The following is a 27,723-nucleotide window of genomic DNA, read 5'->3' on the forward strand; positions in this document are numbered from 1 at the left end:
AGGCTAAGGTAGGTCATGCCGTCCCGTTTTGACATCTTTAGATTTATATGCACTCAACTTATTAGTTAGATTCAAATAATTTTCTAATTTTTGATTTAGTTTCATGACATTTATTTAAGATTTATTATATTACTTTAGAAAAAATAGTTGAGAGATATTATCAATATGCATTATAACAAATGATTGAGTTGAAAAAAAACAAAACAAAAACAAAGCGTTTGGCCTAAAAATTAATTAATTTTGGATGCCTTTTTATTAACTAGAAAAATGCACGTGCGTTGCACGTAAAAACCTAAAATACTGAAAATATATGTACGAAATTTTGATAATATTTATTTGAATTAAAACATGGCTAATAATATTTATCAACTGAAACAAACCAAGCCATATAAAATAAAAAAATAATGACCATAGACGATATATGAATCAGAGAAATTATCTTATCCACTCGACACACTTTCCAATATGCTTCTTGGTTGATTTTGATAACTCAACAACTCTTTGTCGTAGTTTGTTATAATATGCATATAACTATTTTGGTATGCTCAGCAAGTATCTGATCGTCTTTAACATATTTTATGTTATTTACAATCTTTATCCGGGATCTGACATGCTCATAATTTGCTTCTTTATCACGACATTTTTTCGATTTTCTACATTGTTTCTATCTGATAATCTTATTTTTCCGAATATTTTTTTGTTGTTAAATGATTTTTCAGTTTTTGAAAATCATCAACTATAACTCCTAAGAAAAAATGCTTTTACTCGTGATAAGTTTTCACTTATGACTAAAAGTATGTATAACATATATATTTTTCAACAACATAACCAATGAATAGTGTTGCACCTTCTTCAAATATTGTGATATTTGTGATATCATTTTTATATATTTAGTATCGATATTACAACATATAGCTATAAGGTTAACAAATTTTTAACAACTATTTTTCAATCACCGTGAGAAAAATACTTGAAATCTCTTCAAATGGCTATATCCTAGAATTGTGTTCTCATTTAATTTGACGTAATTCAAGAAAGTCATCTTGATCGTCATTTTTTGGAAGCATTGAAATAATGATTGCGTGCATCATGTCATGAGGATGATATAGTTTCAATATCATTTGTTGCGTTTAGAACATGATATTATATTATTCATTGAAACAAAACAAATTTTCTTATATCGAGTTTATATTTTGTTCTATAATATTTTATATCTTGTGGAACGATATACAAAATTAATTATTGTATTTTAAAAATATTGAGAAGAGATACGAATAATGTAATTAAGATATGCATATGAGATATCATTCAAATATATGTCAAAGTATTTGTCTTATTCAATATCTCATCTAATAATATAACCACTTAGATTTCATGAGCATTTTATGATAGTCAAAATTAATTTGATGAAATATTGTAGAATTTTATTTGAATTTCAATATTTGGCTAAGTGAATTTATTTGACGAGGAGTTTTCTATGCTACCATCATATATGTTATGGATTAGCTGGTTAGACACTTTGACTAAAAAAGAGACAAAAACAATCTCGTAGTCACCTCGAAATATATCGAGATAATATTGGAGGAAATAAAGTGAAACTGGGTTAATGTCTCAATAAATGCACAGAATTGATCTATTATATTGTGTCAATAAAGTTTTAGAATTGTTCTCATACCATTATAAATAGAATGAGAATTATGCACAATTTGTTTTTCATGTATTTCTTTTTCTGAATGAAGAATTTTTTCTTTTTGAAAAACTATTTATTGAAAAATATTAACATTTTATATGACATACATATGTCGCACAACCATGAAGTAGCAACATAATCATTACATAACAGTTAACGTACACATACAATTCTTAAATTTCTTCTTCATTGTGCTTCGTTGAAATTTAAATCTGAATCATTCTTGATCTTAACATTTTGCTTTAAATATGATTTAATATATATGTATATGTTTCATGTTACTTAGCCTAATTTCAAATATCTATAAAAAAAAATGTGCTTGAATTATATCATACATAAATTAGGACATAATATGTAGGACCGAGCGCTTGCCGTTTTACCAAAAGCTATAGCTAGTAGTAATGGTGCAAATCAAATCTTTTAAACCTCACATCTGCTCAAACACCACGGTTCGGCCGCTTTACTAAGCAGGGACAATTATTGCACCCAACAATCTTCCTCCCAAGAATTTAATTCCTTGCAATTAATGAGAATCGAACCCGTGATCTCGGCTCTGATACCAATTGTCGGACCGAGCGCTTGCCGCTTTACCAAAAGTTATAGCTAGTAGTAATGGTGCAACTCAAATCTTTTAAACCGCATAGTAGCTCAAGCACCATGGTTCGACCACTATGGTGCAACATGTCTCTTTTTTTTCATCCACTATGTTTGTCGTAACTTTTTTGTTCGAAATTCGACGCATTTCGTAGACTATATGTATGAAAAACCAAGAAATTATATAATTCACATAAATCATTTATTATTCTCTTCGTACAACAGAAGACCCAGAATATGTGGCTTTGATTGGTATACTCTCATACTTATTTTTATATAAACTAACCAATTGTCGCCAACAATACTAACCAAAACGTATAAAAAAATCATAACGCAAAGAACCTCGATAAGAAAAAAAAAATGATAAGTCAAAGTTTAAAAATAATTTATTTAGTACAATAACAAAGAAATTGAAGTATATACCAGCAATAAAAAGCATAAATCACTCTCCAATTAAATATTAACTCATATTATTCACAATTTGTATATATTTTCCAATATTTTTTTCAAATAAAGAGAAGACGCCTTATTAATGTCATCGTTTTATAGATATCCATTCCAATTCTTTAAAAAAAACACAAATGAAAAATGGTGACTTGAAATCATAATAAAACCATTTAGAAAAGCAGCCGTAAAAATATAATACAAAGTCACACAATTTTTCTTAAACCATAGAAAAATATTATACTATTGACAAAATATATCTAGCAACAACAAAACATGCGTTAACTTGTGATATAATTAAAATTTAGAATAATGCATAATCATTGAATTAGAACAAAATCGCATTCCAAAAATCTATTGGATATTATATATTTTAATAATTTATCCATATTTGTCGTTCATCAGAGGACTCTTAGACCGACCAAATTTTGTAGTTCACCTATTATTTTCATAATAAATAATATTACAAAAATAATATAAGCAAGAACATAAAAACTCAAATTAAAATGCCTTCTATCAATCTAAGTTAAAAAAATTGATTAGAGAATATAATAATATCGTAAAAAAATTAAATATTGATTTATAAAAATTGATTAGACAGAAGTTTGAAATATATTTGTCCCAATAAATAAAAAATATTATCTCTTGATATTCTGATACATAAGGTAAAAACGAAGAAATATTTCAATTTTTTTAGTATTTTGTAAGTCACTTCAAACTAAGTAATCTAAGCAAACAGAAAACATGCATTATGTGTTTAAAAATTAAAAAAATATCTCAACAATAAAAAATTAAAAAATAAACATTTTTATTGGATATTTGATTTTGTTTCTCTTTTCTTTGTGCAAACAAACAAATCACATAAACAATTCAAACACAATTATATGATCAATACAAATGACATATAACAATCAAACATGTAACGCTAGGGTAAAAAAACTCCTCTCATTGCAAGAACACAAAAAAATCAAATGGAGCATATTATTTAGTAATATTTATTTAGCAGCATTTATAAAAAATTGACTAAATAACTTAAAAACAGTGTTTAAAATCACTTACAGACAAACATTTCTCTCAATCACATATCTCTATTGACACATAAAGAGTTTGAAAATATTTTTATTTTAAACGACAAAAAGAAATTTTGTATGACATTAATATTTATTAATAATTTATTTTTATTCAGTCCGGCTCATCTCCCTTTGTCTTCCTATTATTATTTGACGGCAATATATAAATTTACCTAATAAAAATTAAATTTAAAATTAAATTAAAATAATAATTAGTTTGATTGAGTTAAATACACTATTAATGATCTTATTAAACTAAGATAAAAAATGATTTAAATAACACTAACATGACAAATTGTAAAACAAAAAAATAATATAATAGTAAGCTCACAAATGAAAGTCAATATTTAATAGATTAATTAATAGATAATATATTATTTAGTAATATGTATTTAGAATCATATATTGAAAATTGATTAAATAACTTAAATGTTTGCAATGAAATCACTTACATACAAACATTTTCTCTCAATCACATATTTTTGTTGATATATAAGTAATCTATATATATATCTACCTTCTAAATAGGAAAAAAATGTTTTATATGACGTTAATATTTATTAATAATTTAATTTTATTCAATCGCACTCATCTCTATTTGTTTTCCCATCATTACCTTAATGTTCGTAATATTAACAATTTATTCAAATTTATAACATTATCATAGTGATTTTCTGTGAATTTGATGTCAATGTAAATATTAAAGTAAATAATTTTAAATTTAAAAATAAAAATATATTAATGATTATTATTAAATTAATAGATGAAAAAAACAAAAAAAATAAATATGTATTTATGATAGTGCTTTTATGTGAATTTGATGTCAATGTAAATATTAAAGTAATTAATTTTAAATTTAAAAATAAAAATATATTAATGATTATTATTAAATGAATAGATGAAAAACAAACAAAAAATAAACATGTATTTATGATAGTGATTTTCTGTGAATTTGATGTCAACGTAAATATCAAAGTAATTAATTTTAAATTTAAAAATAAAAATGTATTAATGAAATGATTATTTTTAAAAGAATATATGGGAAAAAAACATTTATTCATGATTATTATTAAATGAAGGTAAGAATATTTATGTAAATTATTATTATTATTAAATGAAGATAAGGATATTTATGTAAATTTACAATTCACATTCATATATATAGATTTGTATATATATATATAGATATAGATCAAACCTCGACATATAAATTTATAATTTCTTATTTTATGTTTTGTTAAATATAAATTTTTTTTGTATTATTTGTAAAAACTAAGATTATGAAAAATATAAGTAATACATAAATTGTAAAAATAAGTTCGAAACCTATAAATTTTTTTGTATTTTTTTGTAAAAAACTAAGTTATGAAAAATATAATTAATACATAAATTGTAAAAATAAGTTCGAAACCTCTATTAGCATAATATTTTGTATTATTTATTTTAATAAAAGAATGTATAACACTATTACTATTATTTGTAAGGTATTTTCACAAAACCAATTCATTATTATTTGTAATCATGCCATGAAAGTGAGTGAAAGAGTAATAAATAATAATTAGTCAATGGATTAATAATAATTGATTAATAATAATTAACTAATTACATAAAAGGAAGACAAAGTATCATTGGAGTACAACTTTAATGAGGATAATAGAGGAAATTCACATTTCAATTGGTATATTTATATAGATTATAGATTAATTGTATTCGAAAATGTTGAGATTGAGTGATGGATTTTGATGCTTATTTGCAAAGAAAATGTCAAAATAGCTGCAGGGCAGTGGAGGAAAACTTCCATTCCCATGTGGAGCATGCTGGTCAAGGAACCAGCTCGAGGAATCGAGATTTAAAAGGGAGGAAATAAAGAAGAAAACTATCTTCAACCATCATTGTTTCATTTTCTTATACTAGATTCCTTCGTTTTCGACGTCTAATCGAAAAGATTTCCTTAGAAGTTGGATTTTTCTGCAGCTTTTAAACTTTCTAGCATGTACCGGTGCCTCGCAACAAAATTGTGCAAACATATTTTCCACTAATTCCTTGAAACACGAATTTCTCTCGTTGATGGCGTGATCTGAATATGATAAATGAAGATTATATACACAATTAACATGATATTTGAGATACATGGAATATTGATTGATACTAAGTGGTCCATGATCATCCACAGGATATCACCATCCAGCCACATGATAAAATGCTATAAGAATGTGCGACTTTAACAGTGAAATGTTTCGTGTATCACTTTCCAAGCTAAAACAAATTACTATCTTCTTCTGTCCTGAGTTGTTACCATTTATGTCGTAGTTGAATTTGGAGATTGATTTTATTCTCGAGGCATGTTCGAATGTTCTATCATATATATTTTGTTAAAATAGATGTCCAACGAACCAACTTGTGGTTTGATATATAATTCTTCTTCTTTTTTTTTTTTTGAATAAAAATCATTCATATTTGAGAGTGCAGGGTAAAAGGAAATGAATCCAAAGAAAATTATTTGAAATGAGAACATATAAAGTTAAAAATGAAGCCCAACTTTTCACATTTGCTGCAATATTTTGTCTTCCAAAAACAGATATCCATAGTTTTTCCAACCAAACTCAAGTTAGCATTTTCTTTTTGACAAATATGCCATGTTCTTTTTGTTCAAACACAGTCTTCAATTTTGCCCAAAAATTCTCGATTTCCTTTTCTTCAGATTCCTCCCCGACCTGCCCAAACATTTTCTTCCTTTGCCTTTCTTCAGAACTCTCCCCGCGCAACCCCACTATTTTCTTCAGCCGTAAAGCATTTGTCCACAAAAACTCTACCATACGATATTCTGGTAAGCTCTTACAGAACGAGCTAAACCGGATTTCTTTAAGATGAGATACAATACAGGATGGCAAAGATTCCACCTCATCATAATCATAATCTTCCCAGCACCACTGTAAAAAAAGATAACCATGAATACAATAATTTTTGACATACAAGGATCCAGACCAGTTGGGTACAAAATAAATTTTTTAGGTTAGTTTTGAGAAACACTCGTAAAATTTAATTAAGGTAACAAGAAATGATTGTCTGTGCTAGATATTTACCTAAAGAGGAAACATATACAAACATTTTCTCCAGATGATGGATATTAGGAGGGTGGCAAAAAACATACCATCTGTAAGACGATCGATTCAAGAAATGGCATAGCATGAAGCAACTCTAGAAGTGCTCCACTGTTGCATTTTGTAAGAACTTCTAGTCGTTTCAGCATATTAAATTTAGGAAGTAGAGGCCCTTGATTAGATTCGACGACAGCCTAATACAGATAAAAAAAAACGTTAACTCATCTAGCAACGTACCATCTCATATAACGAAAGAAACATGGTTAGAGAAACTAACCTCAACAACATCCCCGGACATTTTCAAATGATTTAGACCACAGAATCCTTGTAATAAGAGCCCAGCTTGTGATCCTATCTTTCTAATTGAGCGAATATCAATGGTTGCAGAAAAAACTGATGTCGCACTAAAATCAAAATCCTCAACAAATCGACCAGCAAATTCACACTTTCCAAGCTTGGCTTTAGAAAACTTGATCTGGCATTTATCGACTTCAGGAAGATATGAGTAGCATACCACCTTGAACATACTCAAGGCTGGGGCATTGATTTCCACAAGATTCACTTTTAACCATTTGCAGTTTTCTAGTTCAAGCGTTTCCAGCACTGGAAAATCAAACACCGATTTGCTGGTGCTGGGAACACACTCACCTTGAAATTTAGTTCTGTCAAGATACAAACTTTTAAGACTGGAAAACAAATTCTGGGATGAAACTCTGAAAATACAAGGCCATTTTAGTTTCATTGTAGTCAATGACGTGCAATTAAAAAGGCGACCGGGTGAAACAACAACTTCATCATTATAAACTATTTCCAAATCCTCAACGTTTCTCATTAATGCAGCAGATATCCATGATATCATTCGATGTGCTTTGTACTCAAGACGACACTGAAGACTAAATCTTTTTAAGGTTGAATTCCGAGAAAAAAAGAAGATCCTGTCCACAAAATTAATAAAGCTCGTCTTCCTAGTTTTCTTAAGCACGAACCGCATATCATCATCGATGTCTATATTGTAAATTCCAGTCCACTTGTGTTCCCAATCCTTGGACAAAACACAAGTTCGTAGAGCATCTTTGGTGGGCAGGAGGGACAGAATTCGACTAGTAATAAATTCAGGCAAATAACTGATGATGTCCTCGCCATTGTTTTCATCATAAGTGATTCTTCGTTTCTTACTTTGATCGCTGTCAATCAGAAATTGTGTACTCATAATTTCAACATTCAACCTGAAATACTAAAGAAAACGTCGAACTCAGTTACCAATCAAAGAGGAGGAAAACTGGCTAATCCTATCATGCATCCCAAGAATCTAGTAAAATGGCACAAGAGATGTTGGCGGCATCTTGGACAAATTCGCATTTCAAGAAAAAATGCTTGTAAAATTTATATTTTTTTCCTTCAAATAGAGGTACTTTGAGAAGCCCCATTTCTGCAATTTTGCTACTAGGGCGTCGTTGGATTCCGATAGAAATATATTTTGAAACGTCAGGAAGCAAAAAAAAAAAAACATGTAAAATTAAACAATCGAGTCCAAACACAAGAACGTGAAGAGATAAAAACAAAAATCTACGGAGGAAAACCCTAAAATGGCATATAAACGTGATTGTTTTAGCTTTTACCTGATGAACTAGAAGTGCCCGACAGACTCATAAAGTCAAAGAAAGTGGCAGGCATTAAATGAGAAGACATGTTTTAATTGTTGGCTATTTCTCAGAAATTTCTTGGAAATTTCTGAAGAAGGAAGACGTGTTTTACGCGTATAAAACACGTGTTCACGCGTATAAAACACGTTTTCACATTGACAAGGGCTTTTACGCGTATAAAACACGTGTTCACATTGACAGGGGCTTTTACCTGATGAACTAGAAGTGCCCTCTGCAATGCGCATCAAAGGTTTGCTGCTGGAAGTTTTGGCTTTTTGTTAATTAATTAATGGAGTGGACTTTTGGCTTCCAATTGGATTTTTGTTTTCCGAATGGAATCAATATTAGAAAAATCGAATTTGCTGACGTTTTGCGATTATTAAAAAAAATTATTGTTGACTTTTTTTAAAAAAAAAGTTAGTTTTATATATTTCTTAAACTCGTATTTTACGTTAGTTGAAGTGAGATGATGATTTTAATTCTACAAAAATGAATGTAATAATAATTTAATATTAGAATCAATTATTTATCAAATAATATCATCTTCTCGTTTTCAATTTTTCACTTTTGTTTTCACACACTACACACTTCTCGTTTGCCATGTTTTTTTTTTTATAGTAGGACCCATATGGTAGCATGGCGAAAAACTTACCATAACTAAGACGATTGATTCAAGAAATGGATCACATGGAGCAACTCTAGAAGTGCAACTCTGTTGCATATTTTAGAATCTAATCGTTTCCGCAAATCAAATTTAGGAAGTGGAACCCTTTGTTTAGATTGGGCAATGATCTAAAATAAATAAAACAAATGTTACAACTAATCAAAATGAGGTCCTCTTACTTTCAAATTTCATGGAGCCAAGATCCCAGTGTTAAGGACCAAATAAATCAAAGAGTAAAGAGGGATGCTACACATTTATGAGCCCGATTCAAGCTATGTGATGTGTAGCCAAAAACCGCCTCAATTTCGCCACACGACATTTGCTCTTTACAATAAAAGAAAATCAATAGCAAGACATTCACTCAATCATATGTGTATACACAAACAATGTATTTCAGATGGATATAAATTCCTAAATAGATTGTTGCAATAGGAGGTACATCAAGGAATTTCTGGAATTTTTGTCATGGAAACATGTTCAGCAACAGCAATCTCGATGAGTTTATCAACCAAAGTTGATAAAGATGAAGGGATAATTTCGGTAGAGGTAACTATGCATCGAGGCCTCATGAGTTTTTTACTCAACTTAACTGTTGGTAGAACTGATATTATGTGTGCAGTTTGCATTGTGCAAGATTTCGATTTGATCCTAAACAATAGGGATGTAATCAAGTCGAGCCGTGCTGAAATCTTGAATATTTGAGTTTGACTCGTTTATAAGTTTTATTTAACAAATATATTCATGGCTCACGATCTTATTCGAAAGTTTATTGAGCCTAGACGAACTTAATAAATATAAATTTAAATATTCCTTAAATTCATTAAAAACAAAGTTATATATTTAGAGAAAAATATAATATTTTTATTAAAATTTATAATTTTATTCTAAGAAATAAATTAATATATTTGTTTATATTTTTATAAGCAAAGTGTAAAATCTAAAAATCAAGTATCAAAAATATAATTTTTTAAGTGATGACTCGTGAGCCTACCAACGTACTTGTTCACGAGTTAACGAAACGGATATTGTAAAGCTTGAGTTTGATTTATTGATGTTAACGAGCATCATTAAACTATTCAAATGAGCTTTTATCAAATCAAGTTTCGGATATCTCACAAACGGCTTGGTTTATTTACATCCCTACTAAAAAAATCTCATTATCTTGCTTCTAAACATATTTTAAAATATCTAAAAAAAATCAGAATGTCAGATTATGGCATCCAAAAGATTCCAAATTTAATTTAATTGGATATTCATATACTGATTATATAGAGTGGATATTAGACAGGAAAAATACAAGCGGTTCAAGCCAATTTTTAGGTGATCGGCTAATATCGTGGTTCAGGAAGAAAGAAACATGCATTGCTACATCAACGACAAAAGCTGAATATTCGGTTGTCGAAATTTGTTGTTCAAAACTTATTTGGATTCAGAGGCACTTACAGGACTATGGAATCCAAGATTCTGAATCGTCATCTTCTCTGATAAAAAATTTCTATTACGATCACATTCAATCTAATATTGCATTCAAGAACCAAGCATATTGACATTAGATATCACTTTATCGTATATCATATTATGAAGAAATATATCAAATTGGAATGTGTCTACTTATCAGCAAGTTATTGATATCTTCACCAAATTACTACCCGAGGCAAAGTTTTCTTATTTCACAAATATTTTGGGATTACTTAATTTATCTTGATTGTTTTATGGAATGTATGTATGTTTTTAGGGGGAATCACGTTTATGTGTTTAACATAGTTTGCATAATAATGCTTTACTTATTACACTGATAAAACATAGTGGTCCACTGAAATGAGATATCTTCTGAACTTCATCAATTCTCCATCTAGTAGCCCTTATTACATAGTGTAATTAGATTGATTTGTTTTCATTAAATCAACATTTTGAACAGCCGATGATTATTCTTTTAAAACTTTTAAATTTTTAAATGTTCAAATTTTTGAATTTCAAAACCATTTATTTATTCTGTTAAGTTAATATATATCTATATCTATATCTATATCTATATATACCTATAAAAGTGTTGATAAAGGGTATTGTTTTCCAATTATGGAATGACAAAAGTAACCTTCTATACATACTTCAAGACTAGAATGTAACTCCTATATTAATTTTATCAAATAACTCATCTTTATACTACATTTAAATGTTTTATCCTTTTAATTTTCTCTCTACATTTTTTTTCATTGATTTTATTGTAATTTTGTAATTATATTTTTAGTGTAATTTTTAATTAAGTAATATAATATTACAAAAAATATATAAAAGTTTATTTCTTTTGTAATATTTCAAATTTTAATGGTAAAAATCATAACAATAGTTTAAAATCTATATTTAATAATTATTATATGAGTTTATTTGATATTTACCATATAATCTTATTTGAATGTGCATTTCTTCACATATGTTAGCTTTATTTATTATTATAAAACTTATTTAACAAGAAATTAATAGTCATCAATGTTAGTCTATGAAATATCGATATATAGAATTTATTATCCATGATATAGAATTGTAAAAATAAAACGTAAAAAAATTATTTAGAAGGTTAAATTAAATATTATTAGTTATATTTTACTATCAATATTACTATTTCATTTGGTTTAATATTAATTTTATGAGTTAGTTACATTGATTTTAAATTGATAATTATTTGTCTTTAGTATGCTTCACTTTTGTAGATTATGATTTATACATTGATAAAATCCATAATTTGGTTGATTTTTAGGTTATTATGCTTTATACGTGGTGTTTAAATATATAATTTTTTTTTAAAAAAAATTGTTTCAATTCATTTTGTTCTATATATTATGTTCATTACAATTTATTATATAACATAAAATCAACAGCTTGAATTTTAATTTAGGAAACAATTTTGAAAGTAAGTTATATAAGTTCTTATAAATAATTTAATATGATAAAAAAATTAAGCCAGATAATTAACAAAATGATTCAAATTTTTTTTTAGAAAATCAATTTTTTTTATTTTTGTAATATAATTGATATTATAGCGTGCAAAGTAAGAGTTTTATCAAGAAGGAAACCCACACAATATGGAAAGTAAGAGTTTACTAGAAACAAACACTTTTTTAAACAAAGATACTATATCACAAAAATCTTAACATAATTATCATATTAATTGTCATATTATCTAGAAAGGAAAAACCATAATTAAATATTCAGCATCATATCAACAAGGAAAAATCGATAAATAAATTTAATACGGAAATTTGAAGTAGAAGACATCAACCCATACCTTATCTTAGTTTTGAAATCGATGGGGAATCTTTCACGTAAGCTTCTATAGATGATGATGAGCCAGCCAAATATAAAGAGGTAATTACTTCAACAAATTCGTAAGATTGGATAGCTGGTATGAATGATGAAATTAGCTCAATGGCTAAGAATCATGTCTGGGAGCTAGTTGATCTACCTCCAGGACATAAGATAGTTGGGAACATGTGGGTTCTAAAGGTCAAATGTAGAGCTGATGGATCAACTGAATAATACAAAGATCGACTTGTGGCGAAGGGATATACCCAATTAAAAGGTAAATATTATGAAGAGACATTCTTGATATTGCCTCATTTTGGCAATACTCGCCCAACTAGATTAGGAATTATTTCAGATGGGCGTAAAGACTACATTTCTCAATGAAATTTTGGGATTCCATTAGATAAATCTATATTTTAATTATGTTATATCTAAAATATCAAACACATAAAATATCTCAAATATATATCCAATATCTCTCACTCATACACAATTGAGTAAGTGAAACCAATCGCTTCAACATATTATCTAGCATTATGACACATTCTTTCATTCAAAAAATAAAGCATGTGACCGAGCAACAAAAAAAACCTTTGAGGAGAGTAATAGTAATTCATCACCAAACTAACATAAGTCCTCGACTCAAGAACTCGCTGTGTAACCCAAGTTACGTAGCTTCACTTAATCAAGCCACTCTGATCAATCAAACCCAAGTTATGTAGCTTCACATAATCGAGCATCTTTGATCCATCAATCTTAGAGCATGTTTGACTCTCTCGAGATTATATATACATAAATATGTTCATGACCATCAAATCATTTATTTTCGACTTAGTCGGAATGCCTATGAGCCCTATTTTATCAGTACGTTACCAACTAAACTTTTCCTTGGCCCACATGTCAATTGTGAGAAACCGCATTTCCAGCAGACAGAAGATAAAATCCAGCAGACAGAATTCCAGCAGCTAGCATTTTCCAGCAGCAGCTCATATTTCAGAAGATGGTATATTTCCAGCAGACAGAATTTCAGCAGATAAAATCCAGCAGCAGACAACAGGCAAAATCCAGCAGCAGAAGAATGATATTCCAGCAGACAGTTACTAATTCAGTGACTTGTAACTGAAGCATATATCACGGAATTAAAGGCTATAATGGCACATAATGGCATATTATGGCCATTAATTGGGAGGCTAACAGTCTGAATTATTTGCCTATAAATAGCACCCTCAATCTCTGAATTGGTGTTACCCAAATCTTGAGATCACTTGAAATTAGAGTAAAGAGAGTGCATTTTCGGAACAATAGAAACCAGTAGCAAGAACAAGCAGATTTCCAGACTTCAACCGAAATATTTAGCAGATTACGGTAAGTGGGCTTATGTATAAATATCTTGAAAACTGTTTGATGATTTCTGTTTTAAAGCAAACTATATTCCTGATTTCTGATATCTGATTTTGAAGCACTGAAACCTAGTGAACTAATGGTAGGAATATATATTCTGAACATTACTGAATTCTGATTACTGATTACTGGCCTCACCCCTTAGAGGAGAGAACATATAGGGGACTGATATCAGTTTAGCCATGAAATTCACGAACGTGCTCAGTGCTTACTTGATAAATTCTGATTACTGATTACTGAATACTGAATACCGATTTCTGATTCCTGAATACTGATTTCTGTTATGAAATAAGAGATTTTGTATATTACTGTTTCTGTAAAATGGTATTTGAAAACTGGGAGTTATTCCCGTCCCTGCTTACTGAGTGACAACCATATCACTCACCCACCAAACCCATCTCAGATAAGAACGAGGAAGAAATATTAGAAGAAGAAGAGCAGATCCAGTTCTGGGGCTGGTGAAGAAGACTGTCGTTCTCAGTTTATGTTTATGTTTATGTTTATTCCGCTGCATCTGTTTAGACATGGTATTTCTGGTTTTACATTTCCGCTGTAAAACAATTGTCATTGAGTTTGTATCAGACAATGATTATTATGAATAAAAGACTGGTTTATGAATTCTGTACTTCCGAGGCTTGTTGTTTTTGAATGTAAATTTGAGAGCAACGCCGGTGTCAACCAACCCCCGTCCCGGGGCGTGACATTGAAGTGGTATCAGAGCAGAACCGGGTTTCATAATCTGGGGAGGAGGAACTAGAAATAATAAGTTCTTATAGACTTCTGAGAATAAGTTCAGAAGGTTACTGAAATAGACTACTGAAAATAAGCTACTGTAATAGACTACTGAAACGAGTTTTTGAAAAAAAAAAAAAAAAAAAAAAAATTCAGTAGGCCAAAACCAGTAGACGAAAAACAGTAGGATAAGACCTGTAGTCTGAAACCAGAACCAGTAGAAGGAAACCAGTAGATCTGAATGCAGAAGACTGGGTCAGTAGACTCGGAATGCAGCAGACAATGCTGGAAAAGCAGCAGACTGATTGCAGTAGCATCAGAATTGCAGTAGACAGTGTATTCCAGCAAGCAAATGCAGTAGACCTCGCAAAATGGCATAGAAGTTGAGGTGTTTTTCGCGCAAACTTCAAACGGCCATAACTTTTGATCCAGGAGGAATTTTTACCATTAAAAGTAGGCGTTGGAAAGCTCTCGACGAGGAGAACCTAACCTAGAACGATTCATCGTTCTAGCACCACCGACGAACCCCAAAATCCTCCGTTTAGATAGTGATATCATCATTTCTGTAAAATTTTCCCACATTTTTGAACTTTGAGGAATTTTCATTTTCAATTGGCTTAGTATTTTTGCACCAAACTTGGTACCATTCATGTTCTTGATGTGAAGGATTTTTAGTAAAATTTTCACACCATTCTGAGACCGAAAATTTTTGAGCTATTTCTTCTGTTAATTGTATAGGCAGTACTGATTCTGTTCATTCCAGTATTTGTCTATAACTCGACCTATATTCTTGAGATCATTTCTGAACCTTGAATCTCATGTTTTTGGATGTAGGATATGGCTGACCAGAGTAGCTACATTAAGAGCCTAGAAAGGAAGCTAGAGAAACTCAAGCAACATAACTATTGTCTAGAGTTGGACAAAGATTAGTTAGAGCGTCGAGCAGAGCACTTAGAGGGTGATGTTCAACGTTATGCTCATTATCTGCATGAAGCAGAAGAGAGGAGTAGAAAAGCTCAAGAAGAGTTTGAAACATCCCAAGAGACTGTCGCAGAATTCATCATGTTACGTGATACCTTGGTTGAGAAGATCCAAGTGCTTAAGGATCAGAATCACCAACTTGTGCATCAGCATAACCAGTTTTGTGAGCAGACGGATGCTCAGATTCATGAGTTGCAAGACACTGTCGAAGTTCTTAGCGACCAGAATGCAGTTCTGCATGGCCATATTGAACATCTACAAGCAGAAATAGCCAACCAAGATGAACCTGAAGAGGAACCAGAAGAGGAAGAAGAAATGGAAGAGGATCCTATGGAGTTAGGATTAGGAGAAGTGATAGATTAGATATTCAGTAGTACTCCTTTGTATTACCATGTGTCCCATTGCATTCATGTTCTCAATTTCGATGTTTCGTTGTAATTGCACTTCTTGAGGAATCAATAAAATTTATTTCAATCCATTGGTTTCATATTTAAAATTTGAGCAATTACTCTATCATTGTACTTCAATTATTTAGTCTCTATCCTGCCATCAATCTTAGAACTTTCGTACTTGTAGGAAATGGACAGAAGACCGGTGAGAAACAACCGCAACCCTCGTTACAATAACCGCAACAACGACCGTAACGATGAGGATGCTCAGCAACAACAGCAACAACCCCAACAACAACCACCAGCAGTTGGCCTCAGTCAAGTGGATTTGATGGCGATAGCCACGATTGTGGCAACCACGTTACAAGGATTAGTGAACCCTAATGCTAACCAGCCACCACCACCACCACCACCACCACCTCCAGCTCAGAATGGGACTAAGCAACATTATGAGGCTCTCCGAAGAGCAAGAGTCCCTAATTTTGATGGAAGCACCGATCCAGAGGTCGGACAGAATTGGATGAAAGAGGTGGAAAATCATCTTCGACTACTTGAGGTTCCCCAAAGGATCAGAGTAGAGGTGATTACACCTTTTCTTGTCGATAAAGCTGCCAAATGGTGGGAAGGAGTCTCACCAGCTATGATAGAGGCGGGACCTATCACTTGGCAAAGGTTCCGAGAGGCATTTCTGAGGCAGTACTTTCCGACAGCAGTTCGAGTACAGAAGCTGTCAGAATTCGAAAGCTTGGTACAAGAACCAAATATGACAGTGGTGGAGTACTCATCCAAGTTCCACTCATTGGGAACTTACTCCCCAACCATCATGGGAGACGAAGCTTTGAAGATGCATCGCTTCAAGAAGGGATTGAACAGTCGTATTCAATCTGTCCTTGCCGTTATCGAGCCTAACAGTTTTGATGAGTTGATGGGAGCCGCCATCAGGGCCGAGAATGACATTAAGAGGCGTGAAGGTGAGAACAAACTTAAACGTCCTCAGTCAAGCCAGTACCAACAAGGCCAACAATTCAAAAGGCCTAGGTTTTCAAGTAACCAATTCACCAGTGATCCAGCCAAAGGAACCACTTCTTCCCCATCAAGCAAAGAGGGAGTCAAGTGCCAAAATTGTGGATTCACTCACACGGGTGAATGTCGTAAGAATTCGGGAGCTTGTTTCCGTTGTGGAAAGATGGGTCATCGCATTGCTCAATGCCCTTTTCCAGATCCAAGGAACGGACCAGCAGGAGGAACAACTCCAAACAAGCCTAAGGAGAACAAGCCCAATGCTCGAGTCTATGCTATAACTCAAGAAGAGGCGGACAACTCAAATGATGTCGTAGCCGGTACCATTCTAATCAACAATATACCTGCTTATGTGTTATTTGATTGTGGTGCTACGCATTCATTCATGTCTAAGAGATTTGCCAAGAAGTTAGGAGCTAAGCCTGATAACTTAGAAGAACCATATAGAGTAGCCACCCCTGCAAATCGAATTTTAGAAACTCGCACTCTATATCGGGATATTAGTGTTCTTATAGAAGATCAGAATTTCAAGGCAAACCTGATTCAACTAAACATGGTGGAATTCGATGTAATTCTTGGAATGGATTGGTTAGCCAAGAATCATGCCTTAGTAGACTGTCATGGAAAGACGGTAACCATCCAAACTCCACACCAAGAGAAACTTTTATTTCATGGCAAGACCAAAGAACGAAAGACTCTTCTTTCTGCTTCTCAAACTTGGACGGCCATGAAAAGTGGAGAAGAAGTTTACCTAGCTATGCTAAGCGAGGTAAAGAAAGAAACCACACTCACGCTTGAAGAGATTCCAGTAGTACAAGAATTCCCGGATGTTTTTCCTGAAGAACTCCCTGGCGAACTTCCCGACTGCGAAGTGGAATTTGAGATTAACTTAGTGCCCAATGCTACACCAATCTCAAAAGCACCGTATCGAATGGCTCCAGCAGAGTTGAAAGAACTCAAAGAGCAACTTCAAGAGTTGTTGGACAAGAAGCAAATCCGACCAAGCGCATCTCCGTGGGGAGCTCCTGTCTTATTTGTAAAGAAGAAGGACGGAAGCATGAGGATGTGTATCGACTACCGAGAGCTGAACAAGATCACGATCAAAAACAAGTATCCGCTTCCAAGGATAGATGATTTGTTTGACCAACTCAAAGGAGCTTCAGTCTTTTCCAAGCTCGACTTAAGGTCAGGCTACCATCAATTGAAGGTCAAATCAGACGATATTCCCAAGACAGCCTTCAGGACAAGGTATGGACACTATGAGTTCACAGTGATGCCGTTCGGATTAACAAACGCTCCGGCAGTATTCATGGATCTCATGAACAGAGTGTTTAAACCATTTCTTGACAAATTTGTTGTGGTATTCATCGACGACATTCTAGTATATTCGTCAAATGAAGAAGACCACAAAGAACATCTTCGTCTCACCCTCCAGAAGTTGAGAGAAAAGGAACTATACGCCAAGTTCAAGAAATGCGAATTCTGGCTAGAGAGCGTCGCATTCTTGGGACACATAATATCAGCAGCAGGAGTATCTGTGGACCCTAAGAAAGTGGAGGCAATCTCGGATTGGCCTACACCAAAGAATGTGACAGAGGTACGAAGCTTCTTGGGACTAGCAGGCTACTACCGAAAATTTGTTGAAGGATTTTCCTCAATAGCCATACCTCTCACCAAGCTCACACAGAAGAACTCTAAGTTTCAATGGAGTGAAAAATGTGAGCAAAGCTTCGAGACTTTGAAGAAGAAGCTTACATCCACACCAGTGCTAGTATTACCTATGGAGGGTAAGGACTACACCGTCTACAGTGATGCATCCAAAGAAGGTTTAGGATGTGTACTCATGCAGGAGGGAAGGGTGATTGCATACGCATCAAGGCAGTTGAAGCCGTATGAACAAAATTACCCAACGCATGACCTCGAGCTAGCTGCAGTGGTATTCGCACTAAAGATTTGGAGACATTATCTTTATGGAGCCAAGTGTGAGATTTTCACTGATCACCAAAGTCTCAAATATTTGTTCACACAAAAGGAACTAAATATGAGACAAAGACGATGGATCGAACTCATGAAGGATTACGACTTGACAATAAGCTACCATCCAGGCAAAGCCAACAAAGTAGCAGACGCTTTAAGTCGAAAGAATATGAGTAAGGTGATCTTGACATCAATCTCAGCTCAACCATTTCTTCGAGAGACAATCAAGATGAGTCAAGATAGAGATTCCACCCTAGTGAAGCTGAAAGAGCAAGCCAAGGAAGGGAAATCACAAGATTTCGAGATAGACAACAAAGGAATCTTGTGGATAAAAGGACGATTGTGCGTACCAGACATTGATGACCTTCGACAAGAAGTAATGTCTGAAGCACATAAGTCAAAATTTTCAGTACATCCTGGCAGTACCAAGATGTACAGAGATTTGAAGAGAGATTTTTGGTGGAGTGGAATGAAGAAAGACGTGGCAATGTATGTTTCCAAGTGTCACGTGTGCCAGCAAGTCAAGGCAGAGCACCAAAGACCTGGTGGACTTCTTCAACCATTAGAAATCCCGGAATGGAAATGGCAACATATTTCCATGGATTTGTAGTAGGTTTACCCAAGTCGAGACAAAGTCATGACGGCATCTGGGTAATCGTAGATAGACTCACGAAATCGGCGCATTTCTTACCTGTCCGCATGAATTATAATTTGGACAAGCTAGCCACCTTGTACATGAATGAGATCGTGCGATTACATGGAGTACCGGCTAGCATACTATCAGACAGAGACCCTAGGTTTACATCTCGATTTTGGAAGAGCTTTCAACAAGCTATGGGGACAAAGGTTACTCTTAGTACGGCCTATCATCCTCAGACCGATGGCCAAACAGAGAGAACAATTCAAACTCTTGAGGATATGCTGAGAGCTTGTGCTCTAGACTTCAGTGGTAATTGGAGCGAACATCTGCCCTTGATCGAATTCGCATACAATAATAGTTACCACAGTAGTATTGGGATGGCACCATACGAAGCTTTGTATGGACGAAAATGTCGATCACCACTATATTGGGATGAAGTCGGGGAAAAAGCCATCGTGGGACCCGAACTGATCCAAGAAACAGTGGATAAAGTTGCTTTGATCAAAGAAAGATTAAAAGCTGCACAAGATCGACAGAAAAGTTGGGCTGACTTGAAGAGACGACCCGTGGAATTTGAAGTTGGAGAAAAGGCATATGTAAAAGTGTCACCCATGAAGGGTGTAATCCGATTCAATAAGGCTGGGAAACTGAATCCCAGATACGTCGGGCCATTTGAAATTCTTGAGAAAGTGGGAACACTTGCTTATAGATTAGCACTTCCACCCGAAATGTCAAGAATTCACAATGTATTCCACGTTTCGCAGCTAAGGAGATATATTCCTGATCCAAGTCATATTCTGGAAGCTGGACCACTTCTGGTTGAGAGCAATCTAAATGAAGAGCTGAAATATGAAGAGATTCCGATTCGAATTGTGGATAACAAAGACCAAGTACTGAGGAGACGAACTATTCCATATGTAAAAGTACAATGGTCCAACCACACCGAAAGAGAAGCCACTTGGGAGTTAGAAGAAAAGATGCGAGATCAATACCCTTACCTCTTTGAGGAGCATGTTCAACCAAGTTTCGAGGACGAAACTTTTCATAAGGAGGGAGGGATGTGAGAAACCGCATTTCCAGCAGACAGAAGATAAAATCCAGCAGACAGAATTCCAGCAGCTAGCATTTTCCAGCAGCAGCTCATATTTCAGAAGATGGTATATTTCCAGCAGACAGAATTTCAGCAGATAAAATCCAGCAGCAGACAACAGGCAAAATCCAGCAGCAGAAGAATGATATTCCAGCAGACAGTTACTAATTCAGTGACTTGTAACTGAAGCATATATCACGGAATTAAAGGCTATAATGGCACATAATGGCAGATTATGGCCATTAATTGGGAGGCTAACAGTCTGAATTATTTGCCTATAAATAGCACCCTCAATCTCTGAATTGGTGTTACCCAAATCTTGAGATCACTTGAAATTAGAGTAAAGAGAGTGCATTTTCGGAACAGTAGAAACCAGTAGCAAGAACAAGCAGATTTCCAGACTTCAACCGAAATATTTAGCAGATTACGGTAAGTGGGCTTATGTATAAATATCTTGAAAACTATTTGATGATTTCTGTTTTAAAGCAAACTATATTCCTGATTTCTGATATCTGATTTTGAAGCACTGAAACCTAGTGAACTAATGGTAGGAATATATATTCTGAACATTACTGAATTCTGATTACTGATTACTGGCCTCACCCCTTAGAGGAGAGAACATATAGGGGACTGATATCAGTTTAGCCATGAAATTCACGAACGTGCTCAGTGCTTACTTGATAAATTCTGATTACTGATTACTGAATACTGAATACCGATTTCTGATTCCTGAATACTGATTTCTGTTATGAAATAAGAGATTCTGTATATTACTGTTTCTGTAAAATGGTATTTGAAAACTGGGAGTTATTCCCGCCCCTGCTTACTGAGTGACAACCATATCACTCACCCACCAAACCCATCTCAGATAAGAACGAGGAAGAAATATTAGAAGAAGAAGAGCAGATCCAGTTCTGGGGCTGGTGAAGAAGACTGTCGTTCTCAGTTTATGTTTATTCCGCTGCATCTGTTTAGACATGGTATTTCTGGTTTTACATTTCCGCTGTAAAACAATTGTCATTGAGTTTGTATCAGACAATGATTATTATGAATAAAAGACTGGTTTATGAATTCTGTACTTCCGAGGCTTGTTGTTTTTGAATGTAAATTTGAGAGCAACGCCGGTGTCAACCAACCCCCGTCCCGGGGCGTGACATCAATTAGTTTGGACTTGACAACTTTCCTAGATATGCTCCGACAGGCTCATTGAATACATGCTAAGTAGCATCATCAAGAGTACACCTCATGAGAAAGTCCAGAGTTCCAAATGGAGCAAAAAATGTGAGGGCTCAGACAATGACAAATGGTTCAATGACGAGATAGGGAACCGTTTGTCATTCTCCTTGTATGGTTGTCTTAGAGGAGCACATGAATTATGCATGCATGTTATGATTAAGCTCCCACTCAATTTTGGGCATGTCAAGTTCTAAACATCATTCGAACTTTAGTCCAGTTGCTACTTGTTAGAGTAGGTGCCCGGCAAGCCAACTTATGGCTCGGGCTTTATTGACTCTAATGTAAAACAATCTTTATTTTAATATTTTATGATTTTGTTCGATTATGGCATTATACTTTATCTGCATCCCCATGCAAGCTGCATAGATAAAGTCCTTGAATATAAAATAGGTACCATGAGGTCTGCGTCGCAACGTAAGATCATGAAACTCATAGGAAGTGTACCGTATATTATAAACAGGTTCCTAGTCGATTCAGCCGCCTAAAACGAGGATAAAGGTCGCTCGAGCTCGAGACTAGCATCTGTGGTGTAAACGCCATGTTTCATTGGCAAGGGCATGGAGATGTCCATTCACACAGATGGGTGATCATATGATGATGCACTGAAAAACCCTCCCTCGGACTATCCAAGTGGTTTCCACTTATCGAGTGGAATAGTCCGCAGTTATGGTTTTACACCATTAGTCTTTTGACCCGGGACAATGTAGGGGCTATACGTACTAGCATGCACTTTGATCCATTTACCGACTCCATCGAGGGTCATCAGGTGGCGAGGTTGGGTGTAGTTTTGAAATACGTAGGAGCAAATATATTGTAGTCGGGGATTCATCTTTCGCCTACGGGTGAAGATATCCTATATGATCTGATGAGTTAATAGTGCAAGGAGTCTCTGCCCAGAGCAAGAAATGTGCTTTAGGGAAATGTGTTTTCCTAGTTGCACATACCATGTCACTATTAGTACTCAAAGATAAATCGCATCGTTATCGAATTCATATTGAACTCTCGATATACCAATGGTTGCAGATTCGATCGGCATATATGTGTTGAAAGGACCGTACTGTATGCTAACCATGACTAAAGGTTCTTGCAGGCACTAACAGTGATACCTAGGGGATCATGGGGCGATGCTATTAGACGCTCTTACCATGATTCGATGGGTGCAATCAGAAATGAGTTCTGACACTCTTGATCAAGTTGTTGATGAAAATAATGGAGCTAACTAGGGTAAGCCCGAATAAAAATAAATTTTTTTCTGAATCACATGGAGATGTGAACCCACGGCTAGCTGTATCCCTGAACCATTGAGGGTCACACAAGTATCGGATTCTATGTTCCCGTTGAGATAGTCAAATTACAAGGAGTTGTAATTTGGCGACTATAGTATGTTGGAGATCAAACAAGAAGCTTATAAAGGAGTTTATGAGCTGATTCCATAGGATGTAAGAAATGGAAGTTGACATGATTGCTAAATAAGGAAGGAGAGTGGAACTGCTTGTTTTGTGAAGGAGTTCACTAAAACTGGCAGCTGGGTAACTGCCATATATGGTAAGTTCTAAATTTGGTAAGTGAAAATTTTGATCTTCGAAATTTTCGATTTTCATTGTATAAACAAGATTTGTAGTATCCTTGGTACATCGGTGCTCTCGGATCGTCGATCGAAGTTATAATGAGTTCAGAATCATTTTTTTAGTGAATTTGAAATTTACTAATTAAATGATTGTACTATTGGTGGTGACTACTAAAATGCACAAATTCCCATAAATATTCTAGAGGAGTCTAGAATTTAAATTAACCAATGAGTTAAGTTTAAAAATTAAATAATAGTTATTTAATTTAATAAACAATACATGTATATATTTTATATGGTGATATAAAATATGTGTATATGATATTATTATATCATGTATTATTAAAGGTTAATAAATACATTATTTATTAATTATATGGGAGTTTAAATATAATGAAATTATTAGAGTCCTTGTGGGAGATGAACTCCTACTTAGATTAGGAGTCTTACTCTATAAATATACTAAGGGCCCATTGTTGGATGATGAAGTTATTGCACACAAAATAAAAGAAAAACTCTCTTTTCCTTAAAGAAAACCCACGTCTATCAGAAAATATGGGAAGAAAGATTTGTCCAATTAAGCAAATTAGATTTGCTAATTATTGATTAAGAATCAATAATTATTTGGCTAATTATTGATTGAGAATCATAAAGGGAAAAATTAATAAAAACTCTCGGCCTACACAAAAAGGGTTGGGAGAATTTAGGCCAAGTGATTTTCTTCCACCGCCGTGCCACTTCGTCTCCGGATTTTGGAAATTCGGAGGATACAGTCTCAACGCACAAATCGCTTGCAATTTCTAGTGCAATCCAAGCGAGGAACAGAGTTTCTGATCGTGGACCTGATTAGGCGATCAAATTTGAAGAGCCGTTCGTAGGGATTTACAAGAAGGGCTATCTCCGCGTAAAAATCGGAATAGTTTGGAGTCCATCGTAATAAACGCAAATGTATAACTTTAAACGCCCTATGAATGTTTTAAACACACGACGCCCAAGAACAAAATATTTTTAAACTTCCGCTACGTCTTGGGTGGGAGAATTCGATGTCCCACAGTGGTATCAGAGCCGGTTATTCTCAATCGTGTGTTTTAATTAAATTATGTTGAGTTTATTATTTCTAACCGCGTAAGAATTTTTATGAAAAACGCCCCTAAAAATTATTTTTTAAAAATCTGTTTTTGAAAAAAAAAATTAAATTTGGGTCTGTTCCGGGCAGACGCGCGGGCAGGAGCCGCACGGCGCTGCATGGCGCACGCGCAAGCGCCGCACGGTAGGCGCACACGCCAGGCGCCGCACGCTACAAAATTTAACGATATATAGAATACAAAATCTCACGATACAATAATAAAAATACTTTTTAGTACAGTACATAATGAAAAATCCTGGGAAGTACAAAGAATATAACACCAAAAACTAGGGAAGACGATCCCATGGATAGCCAAATAGTCCAAACAATCCACAATATTGCTAATATCATTTAAAACCCAACAAGTCAATTAACCAAGAAAAGTCACACGAAAATGTGATTGCCAAAAACACCAACAAAAGTTATCCGTTAACGTTTTCGACCAAACTCAAAGTTCAAAATCTACCATGTTTTTTATGTTTAAATACACTTCTCAGTTTTGCCCAGAAATCCTCAATTTCCTTTTCTTCAGATTCCTCCCCTGACATTTTCTTCTTTTGCATTTCTTTCCGACTGTCCCTGCACAGCCCCGTCATTTTCTTTAGCTGTGTAGCATTCGACAACAAAAAATCTGCCATACGATAATCTTGCAGTCTCTTACTGAACCGACAAAACCGAACTTCAGTAAGATGGGACATGATACATGATGGCACATATTGCACCGCGTCATAATCATAGTCATCCCAGTTGTCCTGTGGAAAAGCAAAGCCATGGATACAATAATTTTTGACATCTAAGGATTAGAGGGATCGGGCACTAAATAAATTTTTGAGGATAAGTTAGTTTTGAAAAATACATGTAAATATAAATAAAAAATGTTTGCATGTGCTAGATATTTACCTATGGAGGCAATGGCTACGACCATTTTCTCTAGAGGATGTATATCAGGAGGGTGGCGAAAAACTTACCATATGTAAGACGATGGATTCAAGAAAGGGGGTCGCGTGAAGAAACTCTAGAAGTTCTCCACTGTCGCATTTTGTGAAAACTTCTAATTGTTTCAGCATATTAAATTGAGGAAGCGGATGCCCTTGTTTAGATTTGGAGATGGCCTAACACAAATAAAACAAAAGTTACAACTAATGGAAATAAGGGTCCAATGATTTTTAAATTTCATCGAACCAAGAAACCAGGATAGCAACTTAAAAAATCAAAGAGTGATGCTTCGGAAATACGAGTAAGATTCAAGTCTCCACATGAGCTTTGCTCTTTACACGGAAAGAATACTGATAATTCAGTCATATAAACACTTTAATCTTGTTCATAACAAGTAAATTTGTTCTCTGCCAACTCATTTTTCAGCAACTTTGAAAATGTTAATCAATGTTTCAGACAGAAAATTAATTCACTATTCTGTTTCTCCACATTTACCATATTTTACAATCTCACAATTCTGAAGTCATGAAGTCCCCTTTTTTACCATTAATTTTCGTATTGGAGCAGAGATGTTACCATAATGAAAGTAGAATGATTAGGGAAACTAACCTCAACAACCTCCCCGGATAATTTCAAATGATTTAGACCAGAGAATAATCCTTTCAATAAGGACCGAGCTTGTAATCCATTCTTTCTAACTACTTGGATATCTTTTGGAAAACAGTGAAAATAAACAGCCACAGAAAAGACTGATGATGTACAGAGATCAAAATATTCAAGAAAATAACCTTTATATTCGAACTTCGCAATCTTGGCTCTAGAAATCTTGATCCGGTATTTATCTGCTTCAGGAAGACTCAAGTACTGTATGACACAGAGTTTAGTCAAGGCTAGAGAATTGATTTCTACAAAATTTACTTTCAACCATTCGCAGTTCTGCAGTTCAAGAGTTTCCAGGACCGGAAAATCAAATATCAATCGGTCGGTACTGGGGACATGGTCACTTAGAATTTTAGTTTTATTAAGATACAAAATCTTAAGACTGGAAAAAAGATTATGGGCTGAAACTCTGAAAATACAAGGCAATTGCAGTTCCAAACTAGTCAATGACTTGCAATCGAAAAGGCAACGGGGTAAAACAACTCCTTCGTCATTATAAACTATATGCATATCCTCGACGTTTCTCATTAGTGCGGCAGATATCCATAATATTATGCGATGTGAATCGTACTTATGACGACAACAAAGATAAAATCTCTTTAAGGTCGAATGCCGAGAAAGAAAGAAGACCCTGTCAACAAAATTAACAAAGCTCGTCTTCCTAGTTTGCTTAAGCAAAAATCGTTCTCCATCACTTATGTGTATATTGTAAATGGAAGTCCATTTGTATTCCCACTCTTTGGACAGAACACAAGTTCGCACAGCGTCCTTAGTAGGCAAGAGGGACAGAATCCGACTAATAATACATTCAGGTAAATTAGTGATGATGTTTTCGCTGTCATCATACGTTATTCTTGGTTTCTTACCAGCATTGCTGTCAATCTGAATGTTTTCCCCCATAACTTTAAAAGTCCACCTGGAATACTAAAGAAAATTGAAGAACTTTAGTTACCAATGAAATCAGAGGGAAAATTCCAAAGGAATCTAATAAAATGGTACAAGGGAGGATGGCAGCACACTAAAATCTTGGAGAAATCCTCATTTCTAGCAAAAACGCTTATAAAATTTATAAATATATATATATATATATATATATATATATATATATATATATATATATATATATATATATTTTCTCAAATAGAGTTATACTCCAGCGCACGCCCATTTCTGCAAATTCTATTTCGGGAGCATCATTGTATACCATACATCTACTAAATTTTACCACAAAGAAAATGCGGAAAGCAAGAAAAGAGAAGTTAAAATTTAACAAATCGGTCTAAAACCAAAAATCACTGATAAAACCAAAAATCGAAACAAAATCTACGAGAATAAAAAACCCAAAACTCACAAATAAAAGTGATGGTTTTAACTTTTACCCGGTGAACTGATGTGATTTCAGAATGGTTACAGCCCTGATTGCTCTCTTAGTCAGATGAGTAATCTGTATGCGTCCGACCCT

The 27,723-nt window shown here is 33.9% G+C and overlaps 1 protein-coding gene across 10 annotated transcripts; it reads right to left on the reverse strand.

Annotated features, from left to right (window-relative positions):
• Positions 1-6,275: 6,275 nt before the first annotated feature.
• On the reverse strand, positions 6,276-27,258 carry LOC140808592 (F-box/LRR-repeat protein At4g14103-like). Of its 10 annotated transcripts, none has more exons than XM_073165677.1 (4): positions 8,312-8,437; positions 7,177-8,125; positions 6,950-7,093; positions 6,287-6,728 (listed from the first exon to the last, which is right to left on the reverse strand). In XM_073165677.1, exons 1-4 carry the CDS (start codon positions 8,407-8,409, stop codon positions 6,402-6,404), a joined length of 1,518 nt encoding a protein of 505 aa, XP_073021778.1. In that variant the 5' UTR covers positions 8,410-8,437; the 3' UTR covers positions 6,287-6,401. The 10 variants fall into 10 exon arrangements, with proteins under 10 accessions (XP_073021780.1, XP_073021778.1, XP_073021781.1 ...); XM_073165680.1 differs by lacking the exon at positions 8,312-8,437 and adding an exon at positions 8,180-8,294 and having other exon boundaries at positions 7,177-8,104; XM_073165683.1 differs by lacking the exon at positions 8,312-8,437 and adding an exon at positions 8,754-8,814 and having other exon boundaries at positions 6,288-6,728.
• Between the last annotated feature and the right edge of the window lie 465 nt (positions 27,259-27,723).

Source organism: Primulina eburnea, chromosome 13 (genome assembly GCF_022965805.1).
Source record: "Primulina eburnea isolate SZY01 chromosome 13, ASM2296580v1, whole genome shotgun sequence".
NCBI classification, from domain to species: domain Eukaryota; kingdom Viridiplantae; phylum Streptophyta; class Magnoliopsida; order Lamiales; family Gesneriaceae; genus Primulina; species Primulina eburnea.